Here is a 14603-nt window from a genome sequence, read left to right on the forward strand (position 1 = left end):
CATCAATGCGGGGTGGCATGGAGGCGATCAGCCTGTGGCACTGCTCAGGGGTAACGGAAGCCCAGGTTGCTTTGATAGTGGCCTTCAGGTCATCTGCATTGTTGTGTCTGGTGTCTCTCATCTTCTTCTTGACAATACCCCATAGATTCTCTATGGGGTTCAGGTCAGGCCAGTTTGCTGGCCAGTCAAGCACAGTAACACCATGGTCATTGAAGCAGCTTTTGGTACCTTTGGCAGTGTGGGCAGGTGCCAGGTCCTGCTGGAAAATGAAATCAGCATCTCCATGAAGCTTGTCAGCAGAAGGAAGCATGAAGGTCTTAAGTGTCCTGGTAGATGGCTGGGTTGACTGTGGACTTCAGAAAATACAATGGACCAACACCAGCAGATGCCATGGCAGTCCAAATCATCACTGACTGTAGAAACTTCACACTGGACTTCAAGCAACGTGGACTCTGTGCCTCTCCACTCTTCAAGGTCTCAGAGTCTGGCAGAGTAGTAGAACTGAAAAGTTCAGAATTACATGTTGGACCTGTTTAATACTTTTGAAAAATTTGAACAACTTGAACAAAATAAACAAACAACCAAATTACAGCAATAAATAAAAACAGTAAATGTATTAAAAACTGTGGTAACTAGAAAAGCACTCAGAGAGCGCAGACCTCCGCCATCAGCCCTTTCTCCCAATAGTGAAGAATCCTTTAAAAACACTCCTGGATCCAGACCGTGATCTGGATCACTCCCAAAATCTAATTCGCTGATTACTCCCTCCCCGGTGGGGTGGAGACATGGTGAGGCAAAGCATTGGCTTCGCTACCTGTGGAAGTCACGGCAGAGGGTGAATATTCCTCTATTCCTCCCAGCACTGTGAGTATTCTCGCTACAATTCGCTGTCTTTCTCTCTGTTACACTCCAACTCATCTCCTCGACCAGGCGTGTATCTTTCAAACTCTATAAACTCCAAAACTTTGAACAGAAACACACCAAAAACATGCTGCTGGGATTGAAGTTGCTCATGTCCGCCATCTCCTAGTGTAAAGTGGTAACAGCGCAGACCTCCGCCATTAGCCCTATCTCCCAATGTACAGAATCCTTAAAAAAATTCCTGGATCCAGATGGTGATCCGGATCAGTTCCAAAATCTAATGAGTTCTTTCTTATGCCATTTCTGACATTTCCTGAAAATCCATCCATGACTTTTTGAGTTATGTTGCTAACAAACAAACAAAGAAACAAACAAACAAACAAACAAACAAACCCACCCAATCACATAACCTCCTTGGTGGAGGTAAAAATAGTAATAGTAGCAATAACAATAATAACTACAAGGTATAATAAATATATTTTAACAATTACAAATATATTTGTCAAATAATTGCTGCTAAATGAACCTTTAACACCGTAAACACTCGATGTCAGCGTGGGATTTGAACCAAAATTACTCCTGATTTTTGGGGCCTCTAAGACACTGGAGGGTCATTTCCTCCTGCTTTTTTTCTCTGTAACCTTGCTTCTCTAGCTCAGTCCTCCATTCAAGATAAGACTGAGTCTCAGACTCTTCACAGTACCAGTTACCAAAATACTGTACATGTGAGGGTGGCTATCTGTCTTTATTGCACTTCTTGCAATTAAAAACATTTGTTTTCTTAACATACTTTCTCGTGACTTCTCCTGTGAGAGCCATCTCCTTTCTCTTCTTCTTTTTGTGTGAAAATGTGGAAAGAAGACATTATGGCAGTAGTTGCATGTGAAAAGATGCTTGCAAAACTAAACAAGAAAAATGATTTATCTAAAGAGCAATGGGACGATTTTGGCCGTCATATTTTGGAAATAAGAACCTGACCTTTTTAAGAAACAGACAGACTGTATAAGCGCATTAGGCTACGTTCGCACTGCAGGCCTTAATGCTCAATTCTGATCTTTTCTCAGATCTGATTTTTTTTGTGTGCCTGTTCACACCGCAGTCAACTTCCAAAAGATCAGATATGTATCTGATTTAGAACCACATTTGAAAGTGGCCTGAATCTGATCCAAAAAGGTCAGAATCAATGTGACTTGCGCTGTTCACACTGTCAGGAAAAAATCAGATACGAGTCACATGTGCGCAAGATTCAGGTCACTTTTAACTGCAGAGTGAACGTAGCCTTAGTGTAATGGTACAGATCTTGCATCAGTGATGCTTATTCATTATAGTATCGAATGTACAGTATGCTTATCAATGTCTGTTATGTGTCCTGCCTGTTTTGTTTGTGTTCATATTTATAGATTTTTTTTTTTTTTATTCCTTGTATTTCTTCACTATGATAAAAGCAAATAAAATTTCAATTATAAAAAAAAGATTAAACATGCATAAAAGTAAATAGCAGAGATGAGTTCATGACTTGGACTCGAGTCGCACTTAAGTCACACACATCAGTGACTTGAGACTTGACTTGGACTCATGCGCAAAGGACTCGTGATTTGGGACTCGTGCACAATGTTCGGTTTTTAATTTTTCCATCATGATCCCTTGTCCCCCTGTCACTCTTTTCCCTTCTCCCCTTCCGTTTGTTGGTTCATGCATCAAATTTCTCACATGGGTGGCATTTCTCACTCCTCCCCATGCCTCTGCAGGCTAAAGGTCAGCCAGTCTCAGAGCAGGGCCTACAGGTGGCCTGGCAAAAATGATGCAACAATCACATTGGTTGTTTTTGTAAAAGACTTGCAGACAATATTTTTATACCATTCGAGTAAGCAACTCATGTTTTAACATTTGATTATTGTTTATACCCTTAACCAACAAAATAAACATTTTTATTACATAATAAAAAAAAAACATTTTTGAATTGAAACGCCCAATCTTTTTTTATACATATTTACTTTCTTACCTGTAGCAAAGAAAGCTATTTAAGTATAACTTGTGCTCCGGGACAAATTCCTTCCCAAATGACTTTTATCATGTTTTAGAAATGAATGATTAATGATGTATGCATGGTACAAAGGTTTCTTTTCAATCGTGGTTTTATTAATGTGGAGCATTTGGGAGAAAGGTAATTCAGTTAGAGTAGACAGGCCTAGTCTTTCATTCAGACCCATATATGGTAGGCTGGTCAGGTTCATAGACACACCCTGAGTCAACTTTGACTGAGAGCTTGCTGCGACACCCACTGAAATCTGTTATGAAAAGTTTTCTGTGTTGTTATACTTTAGTGCTAGACAATCTGTATTTCTCCTGGTGAAATAATTGAGGCAAAATCTGTTTGAAACAAATGGAAAAGAGGTCATTCAGTTGTTAGTTGTTTGATGGTAAATTATTTAGCAAAGACTAAATCATGAATTGAGTCTAGGTTGATAGAATTAAATGATCAATTTTAACATTGTTCTTAATTAAAGTAACATGATTAATTAAATCTTATTGCCTTTTTAAAACAAGCCTAATGGTGCATTTTCTAAATCAAATACATTAAAGATAAAGACCATTTGGTTGAAAAAACAAAACAAAAGAACAATAAAGTTATGGGAAAAAAAACAGCGGATCAGTTGTTGTCAGATTAAAAGGCACATACTGGTTTGACCTTAAAAAGCCAAAGTTTTAGGTCCAAAATGATTGTTCTATGTGTGTTTTTGACCTGAATGTTTTTCTTTATTGGCCCACATCTTGCAGCTCTTGGTGCTGTCTCCCATTGCATTTAATTCTTGCCAGTATATATCAACCCCTATAGTGATTATATTTCATATCATGTAGGTGTTCTCTACCTGCCTTCTTTATGTAATTAGTTGGGCTGTTGTGGTTTTAAGGAATAAGGTTAGTCTGCTGCAAATTCTAGGGCCTTTTAAAGATCCCAGTCCATTACATCTAAAGTATATTTACCTCAATACTTTATTAGAGCCTGTACATTTTCACTTTTTTCTAAGGTAACAAAGTACAGCTTTTCTTTCCTTTTTTATCCAGGATGTAAGGCAGACAATGAAATAAAGGAGTGATAAAATGTATAGAGTGAAATCTTAAAAATAAAAAACATTTACATAAGGTTTTAAGACCAGTTTTACTTATTAATTCATACATTTAAGTATTTGTTCTATAAACAATTAATACACTCCTTATATTTAAATATTGATTTATTCATTGATGTGTGCTTTTTCCATCACTTCATAGCCTTAGCCTTTGATTTCTGTGCTGACACCTCAGTTGTATTATGTCAGCTCTGTACAACAAATGTGAAGGAATATAGCCTGGACTCTTACCTGACAGTGAGCCAATCAGTGCAGTGCCAGGTGTGTGGGAGCTGATTGCCACTGATTAGAGCCAGGTATGTCAAACTGATGTAAACACCTGGACTGTAGCACTCAGTGCTGACCCATTATCTCATTATCAGGGATAAAGAGAGCATTTCTTTGGGTTTTCTGGGGTTCTCTTTTGTCAGCTGCAAGGCAGCAGTGGTTTAGCTTACCCTTTTTTTTATCAGTTTATAAAAAAGGAGCTTTTGTTTCTGTTTCCCCCTCTTCAAATAAATCATTCATGATTTTAGTGATTATCCTTGTTGGGTAACTTTAAGAAACCAAGTTCTGCAGTTGGGTCCCCTTCCCTGACAACAATAGGGCCAATACATCTAAATTACTGTAGGACTTTGACACTGGACCTCTTAACGAGTAAACTTATCAGTACATGATAGAAAACAAGGTCTGGCAGCATGAATGCATTTATCATGATGTGATTGAGGTCCATAATTAGTGCATGAATGTTTTAAATAAGATTGATCTCATGCTTTACAATGCCTTTCAGCAAACTTTGATAAAACCAATGCAATGTCTCCCATTTATAGTGATGTCAACTATGTCAACTCAGTGGACAAATCAAAAGACCTCTGCACCTTATGTTATCAAACATAAAATTACTCTCTCATATAGCTACTTTTCAGTCCATACTAACCTCCTTTTTCTGTTGTTAAATTATAAGACATAAACTTGATCTACCCAGAGTTAATCATTTTCTGACAAATAAAAGTATCTCTCAGGAAATGAGTTATCCTTGGTTTAAGACAGTACAAAATAAAGAAAGATAATTGTGATAGACCACTGAAATATGGTGATGTATCATATATTTGGAATAATATTTCACTAAACAGACATGCTGCTATTCATATAACTGAACTGATTCGAGATGAACTAAGGTTCCCATCAGGTAACCTGACAGGCCATTGGATTGCCAAATGGTGATTTAGTGATTCTAAGTAATTTTAGAGATTGGAGAAAAATCCCTAAAATGGTATAAGCAGGCTAATGAAGTTTTAGGCTTTACATGAAAGTGTTCTTATTTGGAGCAGAGTCATCCGTTTATCTGGTCGTGTCACAACGTGTTTGTGGTTTTCTTTGTTACTCAGCCAAAGTTCAACATTTGACCAACTACAGTTCTCGTGATCCTCTGCAGCCTCTGCCGTTTATGAGAGATTATTGCTCTGATTAATTGTATTGCAAATGTACACATGTATATTGCGTTGTGTTCGGATAGAAAGATAAATTATTAAGTTATATGTGTTCATTCACAAACTGCACGAGGCCACGAGGTCAGTGAAACGGGAGGAGGAAGGGGCAGGAAAGCCTGGTTTGTGTCGAGCACCTGTCATTGCACCATAGGCCCCGCCCTACGTCATGTATTGCGACTAATATTTAATGCAGAAGTTGTTCAGTCAGGGTTAGTAGGGAAGACCAGTGCAGGAGGAAGAATATCTCTTCCCTCTCTGGAGAGCTCAGCTGTGTCGCAATCCCCACAGACACGACCACCATGAGGCTCCCTGCAATACAAACTTTCCTCTGTCTGGCGTCTGTTTTGTTTCTCCGTGTTTCTGCAGACCCCAGCGGTAAGTTTGTTATCTTATTGTGCAACTAACCTAACTTGTGTAGCATTTGTACATGCAGAAAAGACTACGTTTTGATTTTGAACACTCACTATGACAACATTACTCTATTTTGGAAATCTGAATTCTTGTGCCACCATGACGTCACATACCGGTAGTAGTCTTTAGCTGTTCACCTCTTACCTACTGAAGAAAGGCTTACTGGCTAAACTAATAGTGTCCAAAGGTGAAGATGCAAGGCAAAACACCCAAGCTGGATGTGGCTTCTATTTATTCAGACTTATCTTTCTCTCCATGTGACTTAAATTTAATATCATTGGTTATTCACGCCTGGGTGTGAAAACTTACTCAGTGGGGTCTTGCGTTACCAATATGGAACAATATGATTGGCTATTTCATATAGAAGTTTTCTGCTTCTGTATTTTAAGATTCCAGGCTCTTAATCCCAAGAGTTAAAACTACAGTTTTTACTAACACAAAATTTTCAATGGAAAAATCACACCAACCTGTTTTAAATCTCAGGTGACCTAAATGCTCAACTGCCATTGTATGTGCCTGTGTTTTCATTTTCCTGTCAAGTTATTGTCATTTGAGTCACACCCACAAGCTCTTTTCAACTGTTTTGTTTTAGGCAAGAAAACAAAACAAACAAACAAAAAACATGGGCTCTACTCAGCTACCTGTTTGCCTGTTGAGAAACATAGCAACATTTGATAGAGAGAGGTGCAGCACTTGTCCATTTTATTAGGCCTTAGATGATATGCAGATGTCCAAAAGTTATTGCAGCCTAAATTGAAGAGCGCCGATGCTTTGCATACAATCACAGACCAAAATACATAAAAAATTTCAAGTGTCTGTTCTTTTCAGTTTTCAAACAATCAGAAAGGGGTTCTTTGTAATCTGACATACCAGATAATCTGCTTCATATTTCCATTGCATGGGATATATGTATTTTACATCCATCTAGACGAGTGGTTTTCAAAGTGTGAGGCGAGCCTTCCCTGGGGGCCGCCACAGGACTTCAGGGGAGGTGTGGACCCATAAACCAGAAATAAAGATGATTTATTTTGCTAACTTGGCTGTGTGTGGGGCAAAAGAAATTAATAGTTACCACAAAGACTATACTGGAGTCGCCAATTAAAGTTAGGGTTTTCCTGCAGTTGTCCTGATTATGCTCAGTATTGATGCTGTGTACTTACAAAGCTGTACAAGCTAATGACAGCATAAGGCTGTGTAAACCCTGGGGTCATACTGAGTCAAAGCACTAAGTCAGGGGAATTTTGATAGGAAGTACATAAGAAATTTAGTGAGTTAATGTAACTGAGACATTCAGCACCTTAAACACTGAAACAGCTTCTGTAGCCACTACAACTAGGGCAAAATACTTAGTTTTGACTTCTTCACAAATGGCAAAACTACAACAAAAACATTGAAGGCAAACAGCTTCAGTCCAGACTAGAGTAGTACTAGTAATTGTAAACAAAGGAGTAAAAATGTTGGCTGATCTAAACTCAGGGTAAAAGTTTTTTTGAAAGAATTTTTTTTTTTTAATGAAAATCCGATACCGATAATTTATTTTTTATGCTATTATCAGCCGATAATATCGGGAGGCCGATAATATCGGACATCCCTAATATTTTTTACTGTGGTGGGGGTTGAATTGAATAAATGAATTATCTTCTCCTAGGGAGGCTCACTCGCCCACACCTTGAAAACCCCTGATCTAGACAAAAGTCTAAAGTTGGTGTTTGGGGAGGGCAGAACCTCTAAGGCAGTCAATAGAAGATTAAAAACATCTTTTCCAGCAAGAAAATCTTTGGATGGTGTTCATTGCTTTTCTTTTAATAAAGAAATGCTTCCCAGTACTGATTAAACTGCCATAATGGCTGCATCCTTGCTAATCACTTCACTGGCGGCAGCCATTGTTTACCAGCTTGTTTGGGCTGTTTGGTGCAAGGACTACAGCAAAAAAAAAAAAAGACAAAGAAAGGTTTTCTTTAAAATAATTGGCATGTCTAAATTGAATGAATGGAAAAGAGCCCTCTTAAGAGCCCTGTATCATGGTTTCACCACTGGAAGCACATACTTGAAGGCCCCTGATTGAAATTTCTCCAATAGAAGAAAACTCTTTAGAGCCCTGTATTGCACAGTCTTCACGCAAGTTGTACTCACAACAGCCCTGAGTTTCTGTTTTAGTAGAGAGCACTTTTTTTGAGTGCTGTCTTTTTTGTTGGCATAGGGTTTTTTAAGGGCCCTTAATCACACAAGGGATACTTTTTAGTGCCCTCAATTTCTCCTCTGAAACCCTAGAAGGGCCTAAGTTTGCACCAGAATCTCAGTCTCCTTTGTGACCCATGTTTGCATTAAAGGGTTTCCAATTTGCAGTGCATCAGAGAGCGTCGCAGCAAGCTCTCAGTCAAAGTTAACACAGGGTGTGCCTGTGAACCACCAGCATATATTCAGTCCGAAAGAAACCCTGGGCATGTTTTCTCTGACTGAATTACCTTTACCCCAAAATGCTCCACATCAATAAAACAACTAGTTCAGAAACATCTGTACTATTAAACATCTATTTTTACATAATAAAAGTTAGTCCGGAATGTATTTGTTCCAAGGCACAAAGTTTTCCTTAAATCGCTTTCTTTGTTAAATAAATAAATAAAAACACCTTTAGTGGTCACTTCCCAAAAGTTTAATAAGGAACGTCATACTATGTAATGAGCTGGCCTATTTCTTTGGTTAATGGCATGAACAACAATCTAGTGATAAAACATGAGTTGCTCACTCAAATGGTATAATAAAAATGTAGTCTGCAAGTCTTTCACAAGAACATCCAACTTGATTGTCACATCTTTAAGGGAATAATAATGTTACTTACTTTCTATATCCTGACAGCTCCTGAGGTCCACACAGCACTCGGAAGTCTAAAAGGTGAGTATGTGAGTGTGAAGGGGAAGGAGACTGGGGCCTATGCCTACCTGGGTATCCCTTTTGCCAAGCCACCTGTGGGCCCTGCTCTGAGACTGGCTGCACCTCAGCCTGTAGAGGCATGGGGAGGAGTGAGAGATGCCACCAAGCAGCCACCCTTGTAAGTGATTCATGTGTTTTCAGTTAATGCAAACAGCATTAGCAAGCCAAGTCCATTAACTACAAGCATAGTGTTTCCTTTTAAGATGTATTCAACCGAGAGCAATGATCATGGATCTGATTGACAAAATGGAAGGCATGAAGGCAGATCTCCCAGACGCTTCAGAGGATTGCCTTTACCTCAACATCTACACTCCTGCAAACAGAGCCAATGATGCCAAGCTCCCAGTAAGAATCCTTCATAGCACTGTTACTAACATGCAGATTTGAGTGAGGTACTTGATGAAGTTGGTTTTGAAGAGTCACTGATGCAGCTTCAATGAATAATGCCTAGATTTGGAGCAGGGCTGAAAATGGATACCTTTAATGTTTAAAATTGAGTCTGTAGTTGATGAGTCTTTTTATCAATGTTCCTATAAACTCAGGTTTTATTATCCTGTTTTTTTCTTTATGCTGAGTGAAAAAGTTCAAGGTGCTTTCTTGTGTTTCCAGGTTATGGTCTGGATCCATGGTGGAGGTTTTACCATAGGATCAGCATCTGTATATGACGGCTCTGCCCTGGCTGCTTACCAGGATGTGGTTGTGGTTCTGATCCAGTACCGCCTGGGAATTCTGGGCTTTCTCAGGTAAAAAAGTAATCAGTCACTAAACCGTTCAAATGGTCATACTGTGAAAACTGCTTTCAGTGATATAGTTTTCCTCTGCTCAGTTGCTGTATTTAAAGGAGTAAGTTAGCAGTGTTGGCAGAACAGTTTGAAAGCCTCTCTGATTACTGTATTGTTAAACTTTCTATTATAATTTATTATAATAATGGAGTTATGAGGCAGACTCAGAGCCAGAGGTTGTCCTGAGTTGACAGCATTCTCCCCATAGTTACAAGTGAGCTGTCACCAAAGCCAAGACTTGACCAACCTAGAAGACAACTACACTCATGTTGCAAAAGTGTTAACGCATCAAAAACTAAGGAACTCAAGATAATTCAAGAAACATGTGCAAGTGAATCCCAGCAGTGACCTCTGTACAACAGGCAACATCTAAACACAGCTAAACATGTAAATACATCACAAACCCTGCACAAAGGCATGATGGTAAAACTCTGCCCCCCAGATTTGAAATTGCAGTAGGTGGGGCTTGGATCAACTGACTTTCTACTGTTTTGGAGTAACACTGGTTGATCAACACTGTCAAATAACTCCAACACTGAAGGCCATTTACTCTGAATGGAGTTAAAATAACACTTTGAGTGTTAAAATCAACACTGAAATGTTTAACACTGAGAATTCAACACTCCAGTTTTTGCTGTGTATACAAGCAATCAGTGTTCCTATGTTTGTAAAAACAGCTTAATACCTTTTATGCAGAGCTTTGGATTGCATTAAAAAAGTAAAATGTATTGTAATGAAAGACACGTCTGGGTTGTTATACAGGCTAGAGTTCATGTGTTAAGTCTACAACTATGCATTTGCTTAGTCTGGTCATAACCAGTAATGAGAGAAGATAAACTGTTATAGAAATTTGATGTCTTTATCTATTGATATGCAAGTTTACAGGCAAAGTGCATCATGGATGAGGCTCCATTGGAAGGCACTTTGGCTTGTAGTTTTTTATACACAGGACATACAACACCTTTGTTTGTTTGTTTGGGTTTTTTACTTGACACTTCACCAACAACATACTTAGAATCTCTACATTTGCAAGACAGACCCAAACCTTCATTCTCACTACACAGCTGATGTTAGGCAGCCTTTTAGTCAGCTATTGCCTCCCTGGCAATGTTACTTAATGAGGCCTTGGACCTCATACTTGCTGTTCCGTGTAATGTTGTGCTTCAACACTATGGTGTGTTGGAAACTCTATCAACCATACACAGTCTCTCCAGTCTTTTGGCATGTGTGCTTATGTGAGGCTCTGTGATGCATCTTTGAAGGCATTGGCCTATGTGACCCGGTAGGCTTGCAGGTTGCTGTCAGTGCTTACCCTGTCACTATCCCCACTTTCAGACCTTGGCCAGAGAGCCCTCCACATTCTCTCTGTAGTACCTGGACCCATGGGCCCATTTCCTCTGAGGTCTAATGGCACTAAGAAGTGCTGTCTAGCCAATGCCCCCATGCATTGCAGCCACGGAGAAAGTGGCTGGGGGTCTTTCATTGCATTTGTGCCAGGTCCTAGATGTTTACTGCTCCGAACTGCTAAGTGGGTGCTGGATAGCATGCTAGATGACACAGCACATATCAAAATCTTGGTCCAAAGGGGGGAGACTTATTGTGGTTCTTAAATTCAAAATTAAAGTAAATTTCGACACAATCAACCATTCCATCCTGCTTTACCGTCTGGAACATTCACTTAACATCACTGGCACTGCGCCTTCCTGGATTAAATCTACCTCATGGACAGACAACAATTTATTCACATTAACAACTGCTCCTCCTACACCGCTCCCCTGACACAAGGCGTCCCCCAAGGTTCAGTGCTTGAACTCCTCCTTTAATCTACCTCCTCCCCCTAGGTCATATTATTCGCCACCGTGGACTCAATTTTCACTGTTACGCCGATGACATCCAATTATATATCTCCACCACCTCCATCATCCCAGACACACACTCCACATTAACCAACTGCCTCTCTGACATAAAAACCTGGATAAACAACAATTTCCTTTCTCTGAACTACAATAAATCTGAACTCATGATCATTGGCCCCAAATCCCTCACCAAATCCATCCATAACTTCAGCCTTCAAATTGACACCTTCTCCCTGTCTCCCTCCCCTCACACCCAAATCTTGGTATCATTTTTGACAGTCACCTCTCCTTTGATCAACACGTCACCCAGCTCACAAAAACGGCCTTCTTTCACTTGAAAAACATAGCCCACATCCGTCGACTACTCTCCTTCCCTGCAGCTGAAACTCTCATCCATGCCTTCATCACATCCAGACTAGATTACTGCAATAGCATCCTCTGTGGCACATCCTCTACAGTCCTCAATAAACTCCCTCTGAAACTCACTCCCTAAACACATCCAAGACTGTACGGACTCATCCACATTCAAATCACTGCTCAAAACTCACGTTTTTAAAATGGCTTTTAATGTTTGATTCTGTTGTTGTCTTGTCACTTTGACTGCATGCTTGTGTGTTTGATTGTGATATTGTCCTGTTTTAGCTTTTTTTGCAATGTATGTTATTATTTTTTGTACAGTGTCTTTGAGTTCTTGAAAAGCGCTCTATAAATAAAATTTATTATTATTGTTATTATTATTAAAAGCCTAATTCAAGGCCGGTTGACCCCCTTTGGACCAAAGTTTTGGATTACCATGGCTTGGATGAATGAGAACCAGCACAAAAAAATGACACATAAATCCTGTCAGGTTTCTGGCAGTATAAAAATCCTGCCATATTAGCATATATTCTTGTTCACTCCAGTACAAAGCCAGCTGTACCATTTCAGTACCAGATTGAATCTGTCAGTTCAGGGGAACACAAAGGCCTTGTCCATGCTTTTGCATGTACCTGCCAGAGGCCACAGCTTATATCTTGAGGTGGCATTCTGGCAATTTTCAAATCACAGACATTGCAATTAGGGATGCACAATAATTATCGGTACTGATAAGTTACTGGCTGATATTGCATATATTTTACACAAAACAGTAGGTGGCACTGCAGTGCGTGACCCACTGTTAACCACCAGAGAAGAAGAGGAAGCAGCTTCAGTGCTAAGAGGCTAACAAGACAGTGGAGTTATTCAGTATTTACGGGGAGGATAACACAACAGTGTTTGTAAAATTTGCTCTGCAAAGATCCCGAAGAGTGGAAAGAAGTCCTCGAGTTTGAACATAACAAATCTTATAAGTAACTTAAAGTCATTATCCTAATGATGTTAAAATGAAGCGACAGTAGCCGCTAGCCTCAGCCACGGGCATTAGGACAGAGCCAAAGGCTAATACCAGGCAGAGTGCTGAATCAGCAGACTTTAGAAACTGCAGAAAGTTTGACAGAGCCAAAAGGCAACACTAATAATAACAAAATCTGTCTTACAGTCTCTTGATCCACAGCTACTTTCATAGATGTACCCCTGCCTGCTCTGTTTGATGTGGTTTCGTTCAGTCGGATCGACGTTAGGAACAGAAGTTTAGCCACAGACCACAGTGTACTTAACATTTTTAACCTATTTCTGATATGACTTATACCAGTGCATATTTTTAATCTTTATGTAAAACATCAGCTCTCTTTATTTCTGACTTAAGCAGCAAAAAAAAAAAAAAAAATCCCAGACCCCCAAACATTTCCATTGGTGAAGCATGACAGCCTGTTATCATTTGGTTTTATGTCTGATTTGACAAAAGTCAGCTGAATTCTTGTTTAGTTTATTGAAATGTCAGATCTGACCATTTGTCAAGATACTTTAATTCAGTGGTTTTCAAAGTGTGAGGTGGGCCTCCCCTGGGGGGCGCCACAGAATTTCAGGGGAGGCGTGGAACCATAAACCAGAAAAAAAAAAAAAGTGATTTGCTTTACTAACTTCTGCTGTGCATGGAACAAAATGAATAGACTTATTGTAACTTCAAGGCAGTGATACTCAACGTGTGATTATTAGTGGCTCTTTGATGTCTTCATTTTAAATATTATTTCCCCAGAAAACCTTAAAAAAGGGACATTTTTTGCCCCTTCATACCATTTTTTGACACTTTTCTTCCATTTAAGCATCCTTTTGTTATTAAATACAATTTTTTACTACTTTTTACTCATTTTTACCACTTCTTTCTGCCACTTTTTTTTCCAATTTTTGCCCTTGTTTACCATGTTTTTGCCATTTTTCATCCATTTAAGCATCATGTTGTTATCAAATACCACTTTTTCCTACTTTTTGCCCATTTTTGCCATTCTTGACTGCTTTTCTTTTGTCATTTCTTTGCCTTGTTTTTGCCTCTCATTTTTTTTTCACTTCTCACCCATCTTTTTTTCACTTTTTATCCCCATTTTTGCCATCTTTAACCTATTTTTATGGCTACTCTGAGCTGTTTTTGCCCTTTTCACCTCTTAGATTGTGGCTCTTGCAGAGGTATTTTTCAATAGTTTGGCTCTTTGGTTGAGTAACGCTGCTTTAAGGATTATCAGAGCAGAATAATCAGCTAGTATTGGCAATAAATTCATTACTGAAACCAAATAACTGATTACCTGGTAAAGACGGATGTTTATAAACATTTGCAGACAGAAATATCAAAGATATAAAAATGTTAAAAATATTTAAAATTAGACATAAATGTTTGAAAATATGGTAACGTTTTTTGTTTGCCAACTGCGTCACCTTCATTGGAAGGTTTAAATGTGTTTTCCGGCTCTTCAAAGATTTTCTGGAGGGGGGTTCTGGCAAGAATGACTCTTTCAACCAAAAAGGTTCCTGACCCCTGAGTTAGAAAAACAAAAAAGTTCAGGTTTGCATGTAATGCTGGAGCAGTCAAATATTACAGCCTTTAATATCCTGTCCACATCAAGCATGCAATAAAACATTTCTTGTGTAATGACAGTCACATTGATGCTTTAATACTTTTTACCTGTTACATACCTGACAGTTGTTCTGTTTTAAGAATGGTGTATTCTGTAATCATGGGAAGTGTACGTCTTTTTAGTGATCTAGATCATTTTGCTCAGCTCAGCAAGATGAGTTGACTTTTTTATCTCCCAAATA

At 39.0% G+C, this 14603-nt stretch overlaps 1 protein-coding gene across 2 annotated transcripts in view; it reads left to right on the forward strand.

Annotated features, from left to right (window-relative positions):
• Nucleotides 1-5642: 5642 nt before the first annotated feature.
• ces2b (carboxylesterase 2b) overlaps nt 5643-14603 on the forward strand; it is a 39883-nt gene continuing 30922 nt past the window's right edge. For both annotated transcript variants that reach the window (XM_041795277.1, XM_041795278.1), the window contains exons 1-4: nt 5643-5833; nt 8726-8918; nt 9004-9145; nt 9410-9543. In XM_041795277.1, coding sequence (XP_041651211.1) covers nt 5758-5833; nt 8726-8918; nt 9004-9145; nt 9410-9543 — 545 coding nt within the window. In that variant the 5' untranslated portion in view covers nt 5643-5757. The remainder of the gene's footprint in view (nt 5834-8725; nt 8919-9003; nt 9146-9409; nt 9544-14603) is intronic.

This window comes from Cheilinus undulatus, linkage group 9 (assembly GCF_018320785.1).
Source record: "Cheilinus undulatus linkage group 9, ASM1832078v1, whole genome shotgun sequence".
NCBI lineage: Eukaryota > Metazoa > Chordata > Actinopteri > Labriformes > Labridae > Cheilinus > Cheilinus undulatus.